Source organism: Gallus gallus, chromosome 3, assembly GCF_016699485.2.
Source record: "Gallus gallus isolate bGalGal1 chromosome 3, bGalGal1.mat.broiler.GRCg7b, whole genome shotgun sequence".
Classification (NCBI taxonomy): domain Eukaryota; kingdom Metazoa; phylum Chordata; class Aves; order Galliformes; family Phasianidae; genus Gallus; species Gallus gallus.
The window spans coordinates 51,514,616-51,534,707 of NC_052534.1; the positions used below are offsets into that span (position 1 = coordinate 51,514,616).

The 20,092-nt window shown below is 43.1% G+C and overlaps 1 protein-coding gene across 3 annotated transcripts in view; it reads left to right on the top strand.

Moving 5' to 3' along the window:
• Positions 1 to 16,780, top strand: part of SYNJ2 (synaptojanin 2) — a 63,801-nt gene extending 47,021 nt beyond the window's left edge. For all 3 annotated transcript variants that reach the window (XM_003640916.6, XM_015284215.2, XM_046939718.1), the window contains 10 exons: positions 1,681 to 1,798; positions 4,178 to 4,396; positions 5,074 to 5,152; positions 6,382 to 6,550; positions 6,907 to 7,059; positions 9,691 to 9,825; positions 10,964 to 11,076; positions 11,823 to 11,931; positions 13,237 to 13,439; positions 15,654 to 16,780. In XM_003640916.6, coding sequence (XP_003640964.2) covers positions 1,681 to 1,798; positions 4,178 to 4,396; positions 5,074 to 5,152; positions 6,382 to 6,550; positions 6,907 to 7,059; positions 9,691 to 9,825; positions 10,964 to 11,076; positions 11,823 to 11,931; positions 13,237 to 13,439; positions 15,654 to 16,424 — 2,069 coding nt within the window. In that variant the 3' untranslated portion in view covers positions 16,425 to 16,780. The remainder of the gene's footprint in view (positions 1 to 1,680; positions 1,799 to 4,177; positions 4,397 to 5,073; positions 5,153 to 6,381; positions 6,551 to 6,906; positions 7,060 to 9,690; positions 9,826 to 10,963; positions 11,077 to 11,822; positions 11,932 to 13,236; positions 13,440 to 15,653) is intronic.
• Positions 16,781 to 20,092: the final 3,312 nt, after the last annotated feature.

The window sequence follows — 20,092 nt, forward strand, 5'->3', positions numbered from 1 at the left end:
CTAGCTGAGGAACTGACAACAACCCACCTGTGATAATCTAGAAGTTATTCTCTTGCTTTTCAGCAGAATCATTACTCCACATAAAGTTCCCATGTTGATAAAGGATAGATTTGTTGTTTGTCTCATCCTCAGTAGTTGTGTAAGCACTTTTTCGTATCTTCTTGTGCCTTAGTAACTCCTAGGAATGTTTCTGCCAGTTTCTTGAATCTGGGGGGAGATTTCATTAATCAGTACTTATAAAATACTTGAAGATCAGGTGTGGCCAGTACAGCAGATATCCATATAGAATTCTGATTTATTTTTCAGGGAATACAGTAGCAAAATGAAAAAGTATTTCTTTGTGTTTCCAGCGACAATTTTTATAACTGTTCTCTCAGTCTGCAGGCATATCTGTGTTCAGATGTTTATAAAATCTGCACGACTTCACATTAAAAACGTAATCACTGGAGAAATAATTTGGTTTGTGCCTGCAGATGTCGTTTTTCGCATGCCAGGGAACTTCTGCTTGGAATCCAACTCATACCATGAGTACTTCTAAGTGTAAAAATTACAAAGCAAATCTACAGCAAACAGAGAATACATGTCAATGTGATACAGATTTATTCACAATTACTTAGGGAAAGAAAAAGTAAAATGAAGAGCTTAAACCATTTATAGAGATGTAATCTGGGAAAGGAAAACTGTAGGAGACACAGTAATGGAGTTAGAACAGTGAGCATCCCTCTTGGGCTGACTGTTCTTCGTTTCAGAAGGAAAAAAAAACCCTTCAGCATTTTCAAAGCATGTTCTTTATTTTGCATGGTAAGACTAATGCCTGGGAAGACTTGAGCCAATAGATCCCATGTTCTGTGTGTACTCCATGTTGCAGGTCTGTAAGAGTCTACATCATGTAGTTCCACGCCAAGTGGTTCCTTGCATTACAGCTTGTAGGTAGACCCCTGCACGTGGGCTAGCTCATTTGGGTATTTTGGGTATGTGTTCATGCAACTTCTCAGCCTGGCAAAGTTTTTCTAATCAGTCTGTCTCCATAGCTCCCATAGCTCCTTTCCTTTTCTACTGGTGGCGAAGCTCCTCTTCTGCCTCTCAAATCTAATTCTGTTCCCTTGCTTTTTTTTTTCCTTCTTTTTTTTTTTTTTCCCCCACAGATCTAGGATAGATTTGCTTTCTAAGAAGAAAGTGCAGCCCCAGTGTTAATAATTAGGGAGAAATGCAATATCCCATCTTAACTCATTTCCACCTCTGCAGGCAAGAAATAGTTATCCATTAGCCCAAAAAGTGACCTAACAACTTTACTGTTACTGACAGTGATGTAATACCCCTACCCTAGCATAGTGTCTGGAGCGCTTTCTGTCGCCTCAATGCATTATAACATAAGTATTTGGAGGTTGCTTTCTCCTTTCTCTTCATTCTGTGTGTACTGTTCAGGTATGCAGTGCATTTCACAAATACTATATCTTTCCATGCTCAGAGGGGGTGTAGAGAGAAAAATACTAATATGACCCTTGATCAACACAGATTGTGCAGGTGATTGATTGAGTGACATTCAGATTGTTGTTTTGCTGATAACAACATAACACATCTCACTGTTAGGGTCTGTGAAGTACATCCTAATAAACTCTCTTGACACTGTTAGTAAAAACAGCTGTAAGTGAGTTTCAAATGATCTTTTGTGTTGCACAGCTGGAGAGATTAATCTTCTAGACAGTGATCTGAGTGCAGAAACTAAAGTCAGACACACCTGGACCCCTGGAGCCTTGATGTACTACGGGAGAGCTGAGCTACAAGCATCTGACCACAGGTAAAGTCCTAAGCAAAAAATCAGTAGTTCTACAAGACTAGAATGTGTCATACTGAATGGTACCTTCGGAGCATAGGATTGAGTCTGATTGTAGCAGACACTAGACGCTTAATTTCTGTTCCCTAATCTGGAGGGGCTTTTGTTGTTCTTTTTTTGGCTTTGTTAAGTGGTTTGTTATTTTCTTTTCTCCTCATGGTGGGATGTTTACCATGGTGGAAAGTATCACTGGTCCTGTGTGGAATGGTGTGGCCTGGAGAGGCGTAAGCCGTGTCTATAGCGTCAGGTGTGACCTCTTCAAAGAAAAAGTGTTAAACTTTTGGGCTGCCCTTAGAAATGGATATTGGAGATGGAGGTGAAAACAAAGAGCAGTGCCTCTGGCTGTCCCTGTTCCCTGCAAGGGAGCTGGACTAGATGACCTTTAAAGGCCCTTCCAACTCTAAGGATTCTACGATTCTGTATCATTAATTTCTCTTTGAGGATATAAATGACCTTTCTTCCTTGAACTTGTCACTACTTCACTTCTCTGAAACAAATTCTGTAATAAATACACCTTGGAAGTGCCCTTGTACTCATAATATCTTTGTCACACCCATTCATGCCCTCTGGAAGCAGCACAATATTGCTCCTCACTGCAGTGCTCAGTGATCCACAGCAGCTGTCTCTGTGCTCCTCATGGTGCTCTCACATGTGAGGATTGTACTGTATCCCTCCAGCAGTGAAAGAACATACCTCATGCAATCAGCTTCTCTGTATCAGGGTTTTGACATTGCTGTGTTCCACAAAGTGGTGGAACTGCAGCATTCATTTTACAGAACCCTGAGGATGCAATCTGTGAAACATGGCTCTTGTACATTGGTTTTCTACTTCAGCAGATTCAACTGTATAAAAAAAAAAAAAAAATTACAGTCAGCAGCTTTGCTTTCCCAAGGTTTGTGCTAGAAAAAAGGCTTGGCTGTATCATTGTGACATATGGTAATGCATAACGATTCACAGTGCTAATAGAAATAGCTAACATTTCCTCTGCATTTTTTTCTTCTCTTTTTCCTTTTTAGCTTGGCTCTCGTATTCATACATTCTGGTAATGCATATTCTCTTGCAAGTAGGAAATAGCAATTCTGAAACAGTTAGGAGCAGCCTTTCCAGTTACTACTCTGTGTGTATATGCGGGTGGAATTCTGAGAATGTAGATGGCATCCATGGAGATGAGACAAGCTTTACTCTTTCAGACATCTTTCCCAGTTGTGTTTAGATCTAACGCGCAGAGAGGTAATATGCAAGAAACCGCTGAAAAAGCAAGTTTGTAGTGTTGACTAATTGTATTGCTGTGTAGCAAACACATGTCAATGTGTCAAAATGCAAAGGATGTTAAGGCCCTTGTAAGCATCCAAAGGAGGGTAACAAAGATGGTGACAGGGCAGAAAGGCATGTGCTGTGAGGAGAGACTGAGAACAAACACCTGGGCTGTCCAGTCTGGAGAAGAGGCAGCCAAGAAGTGAACTCTTTGCTCTCTGTAGCTCCCCGAGTAGGCAAAATGCAGAGAGGGGTGCTGACCTCTGTTCCCTGGTCGTGATGGAGTGGCACAATGCTGCACCATGGGAGGCTCAGGCTGGATGTTAGGAAACGTTCTTTTACCATGAGGATGGTGAAACACTGGAATGGGCTTCCTAGGGAGGTGGTTGATGCCCAGGCCTGTCAGTGCTCAAGGCATTTAGACAGTGCCCTTCATAATATGCTTTAACTTTTGGTTAGCTCTGAAGTGGTCAGGCACTAAGACTAGATGTTCACTGAAGGTCCCCTCAAACTGAGCTATTCTGTTCTGTTTGTTGCCACACTGAGCTCTTAGAGTACTTTGTCCTTAATTTTTGAAAGATAGGCATCTTCGTGTGGCCATGCCTAGCAGAATAGATTGCCTTCCTGTTCTGTGGGGGCTCTGGATGACAGCTAGTTAAAAAGGAGCAAATCCTGGTAATCTTAGACTAGAACTGCTACACACAATTGTTATTTGAATTTGTCTGTGGTGTGTCCTCGCTGTTACACTCAGTTAATGAAGAACTGATAAATACAATTAACACTGCTCAGGGCATGATTTTCCACTATAGGAAAAATGAAGCAATCCACCAGACTCCAAATTTCCAGCACCGCAGTGCTTTCTTACAGTGAGACCTTAAGTAATTTGTTCTGCTTCTCTTTCTGCGTAGAGCATTCACAGTAAGCCTGGTTTGCCTAAGAAGGAAGTGATTACCTAAATATTTGTAATGAACTTTGATACTGTGGACTTCAAAATGACTGTAGATGTGTAGAATTGTTTTTAATTTTATATAAGTGCTTCCTATTGGGAATTTTAATTTCAAATAGGCATTTCTCCTTTATTTCTTGTAGGCCTGTGTTAGCTATTGTAGAAGTGGAAGTCCAGGAAGTCAATGAAGGCGCTCGTGAGAGTGTTTTCCAGGAAGTGTCATCTTTCCAGGGACCACTGGATGCCACAGTAGTGGTAAATCTACTATCACCAGTGCCAGAAGAGAAAAATGATTTTCCTGAGGACCTGCGTACAGAGCTTATGCAGATGTTTGAGGATTATGGCACTGTTGTTCTGGTCAGGTAAATTTGGGATCTCAAGTGGTGTGTCGTCTGTTAAAGAACACAGACTAGCAATTCCCTTTATATCCGGACAGAATTCATTTTGTATTAGAAAGCAGAACATGAAATCCCACTATGTTTAATTCTTCATTAGAAATGAAATATATATATTTTGGATATCATTTCCTTCTTGTCAACCTGCTAAAGAAATAATCTAGGCTTTGTTTAGGTGCACTGCTTCTGATGGCTGTTCCTCTGGCCATGCTTCACTTCCCCTAAGGAGATGCGCTCTCTTCCTGCACTCTTTCACACTCACCGGACAGCTTGATGATGTACAAATCTTTGGGACATCATGTGTCCTCTGAGGTTGAGGAGGAATACGCCAAGGAAAGTAGTAAGGGAGTGTAGTTATTGGACTGGATATCCTTCCAACAGCTGCCAAGATGTTTACACTGCTTCTTCAGGGATGATCCAGTAACAGGCATGTCACTGGGGTCACACAGAGGAGGAGAGGGGAAGGGGAGGAGCTCAGCTGGGATTCGTAGACCACTTGCTTCTCCCCAAAATGTAGTTATGAGTAAAATAAAGCTGAAACCAAATAAATGGCTCTACAAAGTGACCATCGTTGCATTTAAGGCTTTTTTACTCACTGGTGAAGTGAAGCACACTGTTTTTTCTTCTCTGTCTTTTTTCATTAGGATCAGCGGAGGCCAAATGCTGGTAACATTTGCAGACAGCAAGTCAGCACTTCGCGTTATGGATATAGATGGTATCAAAGTAAGACCATCTCATACTTTATTATAATAATCTCATACCAGATTTCTCAAAAGTGGTTGCTTAGAATGAGATACTTAATCTAGTTAGAAATTTAACTAACCTTTTTCAAAGAAGCTTCATGCTCACAAAGTCCTTGGCTTTCACAGCTGCTGAACTTCTTAATGTTAATGCAGTATTTCAGTTTCAGGAGGGCAGAAAGTAGCTTGTCTTGGAGTTCCTAAGCAGTGCTTAGGGACTGGCTTTGCGATGCCACTGCAGAATATGTGGACTTGGCCATTGCTTTGGCACTCGAAGCTCTAGAGACTGTGTCTCTATGCTGTTGCCAGAACATGCTAAAGATTGTTGTTTGGAGATTTTTGTTTCCCTTAAGTATACCCTCTAAACTCCTTTTCCCAAGCTAGAGCAACATGATTAATTGCCCTCTATGGCAAGTGCAGCATTAGCTGTAAGTAGTTTATATTCTAGTCCCTTGTTCTTCCTTCCCACACATACACGCTACAATTTATCAACCCCACCATTTATGCTAACTGTGGGGCTGCAGTGTAAACTAAACACTGAAGCAGTGGCTTTAACTGTTGTTGTTCTGTCATATTTGGAGTTTTATCTTTTAATTTGGCTCATTCCATTGATCTAATTTATGGCACAGAATCAAATGCTGTTGTATGTGCACATGTGAAGGGGCTAGGAACTAGAGACAGGAACTTTCCAAGCTAATAGTGCTGCCAAAGCCACTATTTTGGATACCTGTTACCCTAGATGTCATGGAGTAATGCATACAGTCAGCTGCCGTCTTAATTTTTGTATCAACTATTAATCAGTCAGTACATTAACTCTCGTATCTGGGATTTTCTGAGCAGAGCCTCCTTACAGATGGCAGCAGGTAACAAGGTTCTATGTGTTTTAAAGCTACTGACTAAAAAAAGGAACCCTCCCACTCCATTATGAATATCACGGTATCATTTTGATGATAGCTGATACTTCGCTTCTTTCTCAAGTAACCCCCAAATGCAGCAGCAACTCCTAATGAGCTTTGAAGCTTATTTTCTTTCAAGAATATAATTACAGTCTGAAAAGTTGTTATGAGTGTACAAAGTGTGCTTCCCTTTTGTTTATCTTCTAAGATGAAGCTTCAGTTATATTGCTTACAAACAAATGGCAACACTTATCTTGCTCAGGCATTTTTGTTTTGTGTCCTTGTTTGGCGAAGGGGAAATAATTTTTTGTGTTAGGTCAGAGGCAGAACAGTGAAGATCCGTCCCAAAACTAAGGACTGGCTGAAGGGACTTCAGGAGGAAATTGCTCGGAAACGGGACAGCATTGTCCCCATGTCCCCCACTGCAAATTCCTGTCTTTTGGAAGAAAATTTTGACTTCTCAAGTTTGGATTATGACTCAGAAGGTGAGTAGCAGGTTTCTAAGCTAAGTTGTGAGAAGTTGTTTTGCTGGCTTTGATTGCACAAAGCACAGAGAGTGTCGCTGGTATTTTAACTTGCAATGAAGCCACACCGCTTAAAAAGAGGATTGTAAGTAAAACTGTGACCCAGCACTACACCTGGGCAGAGAACTATTGCAAAGATTGGCCTATCAGTGTAGTGTTAACAGCATATGTTAGCATATCCAGTGTGTGGTACAGTTGTCTGGATAGAAACAAACTGTAATGAACCATTGATTACAAAAGAAGCCTGCCCGTTGTGTATGTTCAATTAAGTTATGCACTTTCTCATCAAGTCTGTGTTATATAACATTTTAATTCAGGTGATATAGTGGAGGATGAAGATGAGTATTTAGATGATGCTTTGTGTCAACACCTGGAAGCAGACACAGCGGAATATTTGCCTGATGGTTCTGGACACCTTTCACCCACAGCACTTTCAACCAAATCTGGACAAAACCCACGACTGTATAAAGGTAAATTATGTATGTTCCTTAAGTAAGACCTGAACACTTGCTGTTTATTCTCTTTTTGTCTGTGTTTCCCTGATCATTTATATTTGATTGTAGGTCATTCGAAGATGATGATTATCTTTTTGATACATGTTCACGTAGTGCTCAACAACTATTGAGCTTGTGATTGTAACCAAGGCAACACAGCCTTGCAAATAATAAAGCTTAGATCTTACTTCATTCCAGCCCAGGGCAAGGCAGTAGTGCTGAGAAATGCCAGCTTCCCTTTAGAGTCATAATAAATTGTTTCTTTTTATTCATTTGATATTGCACAGCATCAGGGCATAAAATACAAAATCATCTGTACTTGATTTCCTTATTAGTAAGGGCCAGAGCAAAGTCAAATCCAAGGACTGCTGTTGATTTGGTCATGAGCTGTGTTCTGTCCACTGAGCAATAGCTGTGGCAGCACAGACTGGAGTAAGCCGGGCTGTTCAGGAAGTTGTGTTCAAATAGCTGACTTCAAAAGAAGGTTAAGATTTCTCCTTTGCTTCTATTCTATTTATTTCTGGAGAAGCTGAGGTTCGTACAACAGGTATATTCATTCTTTCAGAGCTTTGCAAATACGCCTCTCTGTTTTTCTGGTTACCTGGCTTGTTTATGCACTATTAAGAAATTATTCTGTAAAGTAAAGCTGTTGCTATGAAGAGAATACCTCTACAAACTGCAGCAAGAGCTAGCCACACTGGCAGCCTTATTACATTGGCATGTGATCAGGACAGGCCTCAGTGGCCAAGCTGAGGCAGGGTGGGTTGCATCTTGAGCACTTCATTGCCATCAGCAGGTGATTCAGAAGCTCTTTCTGCGCTCTCACAGAAGAGAATCTTCTGACATAAAAGTGAAAATTCTAATGCCTTTAAAGGCTGAGTCAGAAGCAGAGTTCATAAAGATTAAATGAAATTCTTAAGTTTACACAGGCAGACATTCCAAACAATCACAGTGATATACAGCATTCTGACCCACCTTAAGCTGTATGCTTTGTGCAGTGTGTAGACAGACCCAGAAGCTTAGCCCTGAGACAACAAGTAATCTGTCATTATTAAATACAGTGAAAACTATCACTTTGTTCTATGAGATGGCTTGCCCTCTGAACGCCTCTGGCCTACTATATGATGATTCATTACACCACAGAGAATTGCAGGCATTCTTTTCACCTGCACTAGCTCTTCTGCACACACACAAAAATATATCAAGGAGTATGTATGTAAGAGGCTACAAAGTATAGTTTGAAGGAGTTTGAGGTGTTGTCATGATCTTGTGAAGTCAAAATATGATGTATTCAGTCCATCTTGAAAGTCTCTGCGATTCCAGATGCCTCCCTAAGCTTTCAGTTCTGCCTGAGTGCCTCCTATCAAAGGTGTGGTGACTGTAGGTCTGGTGCTGGATGCAGACAGAAACCAAGGACAGGAGCACACTAGTGTGCATGAGTGTTTCTGAGATCAGATGTTCCTGAGAGGCATTGCCAAAACCCAGCAGTCTTTTAAGCAGGAGGGAAAGAGCGGAAGTGGCCAATTTTTGTCTTGTGCTCAGCATTACTGCCAGAATTTCCAGCTGTGCCTTTAGGCACCTGCATGGCACCTCGGATCATACTGATGAGGCCGTATCTGTTGCTTAGAGAAAATGCGGAAGGAAGGGGGGGGGGGGGTAGGCTGGGCAGATCACAGGCTGTGTCTCTGCAGCTGCCATCTGGTGCTGAGTGGGAGCAGGAAAGTATGAGGCAGCTCAGCGCGCCCTGGAGAGTACAACTTTCTGAAAAACAGGAATTCATCTAAGAATGCCTAAAGCAGGGAGACTGCTGCTTCTCAGTTCCTTCCCCTCCTTTCCAAACCATGGGGACAAAACTAAACCCAGTGGGTTCTGGAGCCCTAGAGGCTGTTGCTGCAAGGCTGGGTGGGGGAAGGAGGTGAGAGAACTGAGGTGAAAGCCCTCAGTGCGGCCAGTTGGGAACTGGAAGCCATCTCTACTCCTCTCCAGCTGTCAGAGAGGCTAAGATGGAGTGAAAGTGCAATAGCACGGTCATTTCAGGTGCATCCTAGGGCTATCACATTGAGGCAGGTGTACCTGTAGTGAAATATTGCTGGAAAGCAGAGAGATGTGATGAGAGAGTGATTCAGATAGATCTTTATCTGGCACGAAAACAGTTCTGAGCAAGGAAGGTTGCTTAATCTTCAGAGGGAATTGCAGCCTTCAGGAGGGAAGAGTAAGGAACTGATTGTGACTCACTTTCCCCATGGCTGCTGTGCCTCAGTTTGAATGATACCAGGTCACTGAAGTCTGCCTGTGAAAAGCTCTCAATGTAGTGAGGTGAGCGATAACCCAGAAATTGGATGCAGGCAGTCTGTATGTCAGCAGGAACAGTTAAGAAATGCTGGAAAAGGAGAGAGGGAAACATTTGACATAAGGTAGAGTAGATGTTTCTCAGGTGGGAGCAGGGAGCTATTCCAGGGGAGCAAACAGGATGAAAGAAGCCGTGTGCTGTTGCTGAGATACCTGGCTCGGGATTGCCATTCGTCATTGCCTCTCTACAGATGGCCCAGATTTGCTGCATGCTCTCCAGCAAGTGTCTGACATGGATCCTTTCTAAAATTTCCCTAGATGATACAGACCTGGTTGATTTGAAGCAGGAGCTGGAGGCAAGCGGGGAGCGTCACCGCCGATCTCCAAGCAGGTCTCTGTCCGTTCCTAACAGGCCTCGGCCACTCCAGCCCCCCCAGAGGCCTCCTCCTCCTGGTGAGTTTAACTTTCTTTTACGTCATGTTGGCCTCAGCTGAACAGTTGCCTGCCATTTCTGGGTGACTAAGAAAGTGACATTGTTCTGAAACGTCAAGCTGCTGCTCTGTTTGCTTCCCAGCCTGTTTTAGTCTGCCTACGGCCACAGCTAGCTGTTGGGGAAGTCTGTTTTTAGGGTGACAGATATTCCTTAAAGAAAGGCTCCATGCTTTAGTGAGTACGGAATGACAGAAATAACTCATCACTCAGTTCGATGAGTTGACCTACCACTTTGTCACAATAAATACTATTATTTGTGCCTGCTGGCTTAGAAAGTTGCTGGGTGTTTTCTTACAGTTTCCTTGGGTCTGACTTAACTGTAATCTTCTTAAAAGCTTTGACAAAATGCTTGTTCTGTACTATTAGTCCTTTTCTGCTTTACTTTGCGAGTAGCTCTTGTTCACTTTTGTGTTCAGTGAAGCACAAAGGTGCTGTTTACCTGAGCTCTACTCACCCAAGAGGTCATCAATACTGCATTGCTCATGTTCCTATGGCTGCTTCTGGAAGAATGCTGATTGCTAAATCCAGATAATCATCTGGGCCTTCTGTGTGACACAAGCTATACACTATATTGGTTTTTGCAGCCCTCAGGTCCTCTCTTTATGTATTTTTCCAGTCTTAATTCAAAGGTTCTGTCAGACTCGTTGCTGGAAGACGAGTTCTTCAGCATTATTCCCATTCATTTCTGAGTCTGTTGTACAGAAGTGACAATGCTGGCATTAGTACTTCTATGCCTGGAAGGTAGTGCTAATGCTCAGCTAACTTAATTGTTAAACGAAAGCAAAACTAACTAGGAAAATCCTTCCTGAAACAGCTCAAGATTTCATTTGCGTACAGATTTTTCCATCTTAGACTTAAAGCGGTGACAGCTTCAGCCCATTTAGTCATCCTAGATCAAAGTGTGCTCCTCTTGGCACCCAGGCAGAAGGATTCACAGTCTCTGATGCCACTCAGGAAGGTCTTGCATAATATGCCCATCACCTGGAGGAGCAGGGAGAGTGACAGTGTGTTTTTTCATTTCTCACAAAAACGTTTCAAAGAGAGTAACCTGCCATTGCAGGTTACTGAATGCAACAAGCCGTTTTTATTCCTCTTTCAGTTGGACCATCGGGCAAGAAGTCCTCTTCAGATGGTTCCCTCTCTTCAGGAAGCCACTCCACCTGCTCCATCCTGGCCATGGCAAAGCTGCTGCCTGGAGCCCCTCAGCAGCCGGTGAGTCCTGCCTCTCAGTGCGGCGACGTGGCATCATCCTCATCTCCCCCATCCATGCAGACATTGAGCATCAAGTATGTAACGCTCTTGTCATATAAGGAAGGAAGTCCATCACCTGCCTGAGCTGGAAATGCTTAGATGAGTGTGGGGTGCTGTAATACTAGACCATAGGACCAGCTGGACCCCAGAAAAACAGTATTAAATTGTCAAGAATGAGAGGCTGAAGAGTGAGGAGAGAGAATGGTGCACATCCAGGGCACTGCCTCTTTATTTTCTGTGATGTTCTTTGACGAATGCTAGCTTGAATTTTGAGCACCACAATAAGGTGCTTTAATTCTCTTCTTACCTGGTTTCGATGGGATATCCTAGAGCTCAGCATACAGGAAATGTCTTGGCTGGTGCCAGCAAGGCTGTCACCCTATCAACAGGGAAATCAATACCCGAATGTGGAAACACCTCCCCGCTCCTGTCTTATTAGATGGAAACCATAAGGCATTGAACAAGGGATGGCTAAGGGACCAGCTGTGGCAGTTAGCTGTCTGCCTGTCTCCTCAGCTGATATCAAAGGCTCAATGCTTGCCAAAAGACTCTCCACCATTTCTGTGTAGAATTTATAGATTTCTGAACAGCCACTGGCAAAACCAGATCTTTACAGGTGTGTGACCTTAGCCATAAGATTACAAGTAAACAAGAAAAAAAATGATTCTCTCAGCATTACTCAGTTTTGTATTTTTTTTTTATTGAAGCCTAAAGTTCGGACTGGAATAAGTAAACCTTACAACGTCAAGCAAATCAAAACCACCACTGCTGAGGAAGCGGAAGAAGCTATCAGATGTCTGATGGAAGCTAAAGGAGGTAAGCCCAGCTGTCTCATGGGCTTTCTAAAAATCTTTTAATACAGAATTCTGCAGGTGTATTTATCCTTCTGCTGTCACAGCCCAGGTGCATTTATTTCTATTCAGAGGCTCTGCTGAACATGGGTGTGCACATTCTTGCAGGATTTTGCTTAGTGTTATCTGTCAGTTTTGATAATGCTGGCCTTGTTTTTTCCAAGGTAACTCAAGTTGTGTATTTTGTTGCAGAACCTGTTACTATGAGCATCTGGATTATTTATGTCCAGATTTAGCCTGAAAAATTAAAAGAAAGCTGGAATCAACTGCTTGCGTTACCTCAGAGTTGTATTTGCTGCTTCACATAGTGATTTTCACTATTCCAAACAGAGCTATACTGCAAATACTGCAGTGGGAGAAATAACCTGGATTTTATTTGCATTTGGATAACAAATATAGTTGCTGCCTGCATAGAAGTCTGTGCTACCTTTAGCTGGAATATCTGTGCTGAAAGGCTACTCTGTATAGGCTCTGTGTTGAGGCCATGGAGATGAGAGGTTTTCACAAGGGCAAATCAGAACAGGATATGTAGGCCGTGTGAATATGCTCTCTGGAGTTTCAAGGAACCTTTTTCTTTGCTGATGCTGTATAAAGAAGAAAGAATGCATGATGATTGGAGAGCACTACCTGAGTCTGCAAGGTGCTCAGTTTAGGAGAACAACAACCCCTTTTGTTTTGTTTATAAACACAGTGCAGTCTGAAAAATCCATTTTAATTAGAAATATCATAAAGGCATTTTGATGGTTGTCTCTCGGAGACTGCTGTACATTTACCTTTGAAATCAGGTATATTCCCCATTAATTTTGAAATTCCTATTTCATCAGCTTGGGTAAAGAGACCAGTGTAGTCAGCATTGCTTTCAATAGCTTGTGCTCTACCCTAGTAAGCATTTACAGTTCTTTGCTTAGAGGGGAGGCACTCAGTGTTGTCACCTTGTTTATCCAAATCAGGGAACTGGATCAAAAGGAGGCTCAGGACATGAGCCCAGTACTTCTGCACCCCAGCAGTGTTTAACACGCTTGGGCCAATGGTGACGCAGCACTGCTGTGTTGGCATGAAGCATTTCATACAGGGAAGGTTTTCCTTAACTGCTGCTTACAAAATGCCATTTACAAATTCTAGACACGGGATCACAAAGGTCTGTGTTTTTCTAAAACCTGCATTCTAGGCATCAGCACTACATATACCCGTTAGACATGCACATTTTGGAAAACATGACTGTAAAAGGAAGTATTTTCCTGCCAAGACACTGATTGGTTTTGCTTTTCAGGATTACAGGAAGATGCACTGAAGCCTGCTCCAACTCGAAACCAAACGTTCACCAAACCTGAGCCTGTTCCCAGCATCACAAAGTCCCTGTCCTTTCAGGGCCCACAGGCAGGACCAGCACTTGTGCCCCATCGGCCTCCACCCAAAGTTCCAACTACGAAGAAGCCAGTACCCCTGCAAAGGGCCGGAGCCAAGATGGAAAATGTAAGTTGTAGCCTTATGTGGTGTGAAGGATGGAAGAAGGGAGTGTGTGGAGGAGCCATTAAGCAGTTGTTTTGAAGCCCTAACATTTAAACAGTGCCCGGTTCTTAGTCAGCAGGCACTGAAATGGTATTCTGCGTTGTGGTCATAAAAACGTTTGAGGCAGTCAAGAAAGGAAAGGAACCTGAGGTTTTTACTCAGCTTTTCTCTTTGTGAGTCTGTTCTCCTAGATGCAGTTACTCCTGGTTTGTCTGAGCATTGTCAAGGAATGAGGCTCTGACTGTGAAACTGTCATGGCTCCAGTATGCTTCCTCTCCTCATTAGCTTTGTTTTAAGGAGGAGACCATGAAAAATTACTGTCTGTCTTATGTGGAAGCCACCCTCTACTCTGCTTCTTACCTCCCTGTGTTTTTACTCTGTTGATTATGAAGCATCAGAACCATGTTTACATCACCTGTAGCTATGTTTTTGCTTGTTTGCTTGTTTTGTTTGCTTGTTTTTAGTAAAATCAGGAAGAAAGACTTCCAGGTACAGAATTGCACAGAAATTTCTGACTTTTTCAATACTGGCACTCTTTGGCTTTTTATTAAACTGAAGGGCAAAGCCCAGCTGCTTTACTATAAGGCAGAGCAGAGGTACACATTTTCAGGATAAAATTCTGCTTTGAGTCCCAAATAGAGAAAGGCAGCTGATGTGCAGGTTTTAAGACTCATCTCTTCCTTATCACAGTGCTTACTTTTAACCACAGCCAGAGTGTTCTGCTCCGTACTGTGTCAGCTTCTTTCTCTGTACGCTGTTCTGTGTCCTGTTCATCCAACTTTTCTCACATGCCTGATAATGGGATTCAGTGTTTCACTTTGGATTCTGGATTCTACTCAACAGAACAGATCAGGGTCTTAAAAATACAAACCTGTAGTTGTGGGTTCTTAATCTCTCTCTCTGTGAGGTCTCTACACTGATACAGTCTTTACCTCCTAGAACAGCTGAAATGCAGCCATTGAAGTTCAAGACAAAAATATGTAACCTTTTAGATTCTTCCTTAGAGCCTCAGCAAACTCTGTGCTAAGTTAGGACTCTTGCAAAGATATTCACCCCTGTCTAATGGAGTTTGGGCTATCTCCACTTAGCAGAATCACGTAAGAATTAAAAACAGGCAGCGCCCTGTGTGCCCTTTCCTTCATCACTCAATAATCAAGACTAGTCTATTTATTTTATGTTTATCCTTCCTCCCACGCACAGGGCATTGCTACAAAGTACTGAGAGGCACTCCTATCTTGGTTAGTTGTATGAAAGCTCTTGTAGGAATTTCTCTATTTCAGTTTGACTCTCGTGTCAGACTTCCACCTATATCCCCAAGTGAGTTCAGAGGGGAGTGCCGTACTTGAAAATCTCTATTCAATCTACTTCTATTATTAAAAAGGTATGCAAAGATAACTTAATACCAGCCTACAGACAGCAATGGCAGAGGATATGTCCATCAAATATTTGGACTGCATTAAAGAAATCTGTATATAATCTTTAATATTATGGGACAGTAGTAAAGCATTAAAAAGTTTTCATTCAGCTACATTGAGTACATACAATGAGCATGAGAAATCTGAAGCAACCCCAGCCCTCTCTCTTTGACTATTTCTAACATTTCTATATTTTTAAATAGCAAATACATACAAACTAAACTGCATTTTGAGAATTGACTTTTAGCTTCAGTTCCTACTATCAGTGAGATGTGCCAATGCCATTAATACTTTTCTTAGGTTAGCGTAAGCCAATTGTCCTTCAACCTTATGCACTAGAACATGGCCAGGGGCGTGAGCTGATGGCCCCATTAATTTAGCCCTCATGCAGGGAGATGTGACAAATAAATAACTCTTCAGAACTGTGTTAATTCAGCCTGGAGCTAAATCCTAACATGAGAAAGAGACACTCAGAAAGACAAGTATTTTTCATGCAGAGAGTGAACAGGGCTTGGAGGATTCTTGCCCTCAGATAGCACACTTGGACACTGGTCCAAGGCATAATGCTTGAGGAGGAACCAAACAGGCATAGTTTCGAATGGTACTGTCAAGCCTTCTCTCTGTACTGCTTCTTTTCTTCAGTACTGTCAGCTTTTCTCAGCAGTGCCATCAGTAAAACTTGCACTAGAAGTGACTCAGAGTTTAAGGTACCGTGTTTGTTTAATCACTCCTTTTAATTTGCCACTCCTTTTCACCCCCTCAGGCCACATCTAGAGAAGAGCGATTTGGCCAGCAGACAATACAGAATCCCTTTGGCTTGCCAGAGCCTTTCCTAGAAGACGGAGCTATTCTCAGTCCGACCAAGATTACTCCAGTCCCTAAGCCCAGAACATCACAACCTGGGAAGCCTCAGGAGAGCAGGGGGAGCAGTGACAGGCAGCCCCCCTCCCCAAGCACAGATGAGGCCAATGCACTCCCTCCCCAGAACACTTCCTTCATCCCAAAGGTGCCACCACGAAGAAAGAAGTCAGCTCCTGCAGCTCTTCATCTGCAAGTTCTCCAGAGCAGCGACAACCCACTTCTTAGAGAGTTAATGTTCAACTCCAACAACAACAATCCTGTCTGCCCCCAGCCTCAGGACTCTGACGTCCTTCACGTTGCCTCCACACGCTCTGCCCTCTCAGTTCCTACACTCTCTGCCAGCCAAGAAAATAACACGGTCACACAGCTGGCACTCAATACAGAATTGATTACTGTAGCAGGCCAGCCTCCGCTGCTCTCGGATAGCAGCTCCCTTGCAAACAGTACCAATCTCTTGGACCTGGACACAGATTCTTCCTGCCATCTTCCCAGCCAGGCGCCGTCAGCAGTTTCTGCAGCACACGGTCCAGAACACTTGAAACTCCCCGGTCACTGGGTGACATTCAGCGATGATGAAGACAATGGTGCACTGTCAGAAGGGTTCAACAAACTGCTTGTCCACAAACAAAACAAGAACAGCTTGGAGAATACAAATAATAATTCAGAATTGTAAAACTCATCTCCTTGATGTTCCTGTAGAAATAATAACGATTCAAAATTTTGCATTAAGGTTTTTATTTAAGGAAACGCATCATCTGTCCATGCTACATTTCATTTTCTTTTTGTTTAAAGACAAAGAAACTGCCCCTGGAGGGAGGTGTACAAAGTATATACAACCTACTGTTATCCAGTTTGTTTGAGAAGTTCTTTATTCTAAGTTATTTCTTTTTATTAATCCCCCTGAAGATATTTTATTTCAGTTAGAAATCATATGCAAGAATATGGATGGACAAAAAAAAGTTAATTTTCATTTGGCATGTATATATTAACCCATTTCTGTCACCTAAAATAAAGTACCCTTACCTCGAATAGACTGCTATAGTTATTCTGGAACAGGTATCTGCAGGAGGATCACATATCAGTGTAACTACAGCGGTAACGCTGGTATTGTTCTGCCAGTAAGTTTCCACTGTGGAAACAAGACATTATCTGCACACAGATAGCTGCAGTCCTGGCAGACCATAGTGCTTTCCTTGTTAAACTCATTCCTGCATGGAAAGTAAAATACAAGGTGTGGCCTCTGAGGCTGGGGAGCAGAACCATGAGCAATGTTGCCCAAAAATCAGCAAGAAATGCCTGGTTTTGCTCCAGACTGCCCCCTCCCCCCCCATTCCATCCCCATATTAGAACAGATCTCTTCCAAGTGCAGTTCTTTTAATGGCACTGTAAGAACATGCCTCAGCTATTCTGGAATTATCTGGTAGCCTCTCAAAATATTGCTGTCTCCAGGGAGACCAATGGCACCTTTTGTTCATTTTCTCCCACCTTTCCAAAACACCATCCTGGTCTTTGTTCACTGCAAGCCTACCCTAAACAACACACTTGCTTTCCACTAAAATAGCACATGGACATGGAGAGCTCTTGCAGAACAAGCTGGTCTTGGAGCCTAACAACTTTATTCCAGTGCAACTCAGGCCATCAGGCCCTGAAGCTAAGCCACAGGACACACAACTGGGGATAGCAGAATCATCCTGTAGAGATCCGGGCTCTCTCACGGCCCAGTAAGGAGCTCAGCTTGGACATCAAACTGGTGGGCTCCTAGGGGCAGGATGCAGGCAACTGCATTGAAGACTAGAGAACTCTAAGAAGCATGCATAAGCCTGCAGCTTGGGTGCATGGAGCATCTATACAGGGAGTATCCCTAGGAGGAAGTCCCAGCACACAGTGTAGGGCTGTACACAGTAAACTAAACTGTTCAGTGTAGGTTCTTGCAAGCAAAAGGTTTAAAAGAAAAGAAGATCATGTTCTGTGGGTTCAGAACATGGTAACCTAGCAGGGGAAGCATCACCCCAGTTGCTGCTGAAACCCCAGGCAAGCACTCCTGTGTGCCTGCTCTGCTCTTCCCTGACATTTTCCACCAGTCTGCCAGGCCCATGTTTCAGGTGAGTCTATATGTCACTTACCCTGGTGGAGCAGTGCTGCTCAGCTCGGAGCAGTGCTGCTCAGCTCAGAGCAGCTGTAATCTTCATGGAGCCATTGCCCATTTGCCAGCAAGCCAGCAGTCACACTTCTCAGGTGGCCATGATTTCAGTGAGGATTCAAGTAGTGCTTGGCTGCAACTGTGCAGGTTCTCACCTGGCCTGTGTAGTACTGCTGTGTAGCACAGATGCCATTTGTTTGCCATCTTGTTGCAGTAACTTGTTGATTTAATAACAAAAGGTCTTGATTTTTTTTTTCCTACTTCCTACAGGAAGGTTTTCTGACTGACTTGTTCTCAGCTGCCTGGAAGCCACAATTCAGCTGCCTTCCAACTTCACCAGCCTGCTGCCTCACTGCCACGAGCACAAGGTTGAACACAAAGCATCCGGTAAGAGGTTCCTCCCTCTCTCTGTGCACCCTCCTCCTCCTCTGCTCCCTCATCTGCCAGACACTTCAAAACAAAACACCCCGAAACACTCAAAAGACAAACGCGTGAAACCCTGAGTTGAGCTTCTTGTAGAAGTATCAGTTTACCATGGGAACAGGTTGGTGAAGCAGCAGCTGGTCAGTTCCTCACACACAGTCTTGGACTCTTCAAAAAATATGACGATTATTTATGAACACGTGTCAGTATAAAACATAAAGAGCAGTAAAAAAGAAAGTACATTATATGACCATATCCACCTGCAAAGACAATTAACAGCTCTAGGACAGCTAATTTAAATGGTAATGAAAGTAAGTGGTAGCAAGAAAGCCCATTAAAGTAGATTTATACAAGTCAAATAAAACCTACTTTATTACTCTCCCTGAACACAAATATGTGGCCTCTAGCAATCTAACTGATGGCTGCATCTGTGGCAAGCTGTTCATTAAAGAAGAGTCCCTGCAGCTAACTGGTTGCTGTTGTCAGCAACAGCACATCCCTGTCAGTCACAGCACCTCAGGAGAAAGAAAGAAACAGCCGTGCTGGAGCAGCAGCAGCACAGAAGGAGCTATGCGCTGCCTTGAGATATTATCCTTCCTGCTTGTGCCCAATGCCAAGTGCTTTTCAGAGGCAGATGTTCATGACCTGGGTTCTAGTTTTAGTGGTCAGGACAAGCTAAGCAGAGCCAGACCCACTCCACATTTGTGAAACCATCACAGAACGCTGCAGGAGGTGAGGATTCCTCCCTCTAATCCTGGCCTAAGCCCAGTCCCACCACAAGGTGGCCAGAGGGACCCAACATTGCAACTGTTCTCTATCTTCTCTTTTCTTCTATTGAGAGATGTTTTCTTCAACCTTCTGCTCACACCACACCAATGCTACTTCCACCAGGCTAGCAGTGGCACGTCTTTCACAACCTTCCTTTAGGAAAAAAACTAAAAACCAATGTATTTAACCAGCTCCCTGCCTGGAAAGCTGTTTGATTTCTCCTTTCAGCCTCATGAGCTTTTTAAGTGGGACATCACTGAAAGATAAAAAGAGAACCAAAACCAAAATATTTACTGGAATTTTCACTCTCATAAAATTGTCTAAAACTGACAGTTTAAATGGAATGAAAATTTCTCCTTTCCTGGCCAGCTACGCTGCCTAGCACCACAGAACACAAACCACAGTGAAACCCTCTTGGCACCAGTGTGAAAACAACAACTTGATTTACTTGATCAGAACTTGAGTACTGTTGCTACGAGAAATATCACTACTAGATAAATATCACTACTAGAATGCTGGACAATCCCAAGAGCAAAGACTGACATCCTTATGAATACTCCCTTTCTATCTTTACCACTTGTGTCCCACCATACAGTCGAACTACACCATTCATACCCCTGGCCACGTCTGCTGCTGGGTTTCCAGCTGGGACAGGATTAAGGGCACAGTTTGAATCCTACGAATTTATACAGAAACACTCTTTGGAATTAACGTGACACCAGGGAAGCATAAGAACTTAAGTTTCTAATGGGAAGCAGACAAGAATGCCGAATACCATCCCATATGCCTTCTGGCTCTAGAACCAATGTCTGTATACGGCTCAGGAGGCCCTTTTGAATAACCTAGAAGCACAACAGAAAAAACTCTTCTGTCTGGCAAAACCACAACGACCAGCTGTGCCCCCACTTCTATGCCTTTTACCTCAGATGAAGGATAAACTTCGCATTCTTCCAGCATGAGACCGTCACTTTGAAACAGGCCTTCAATAAATGTGAGCATGAACCAGAGCA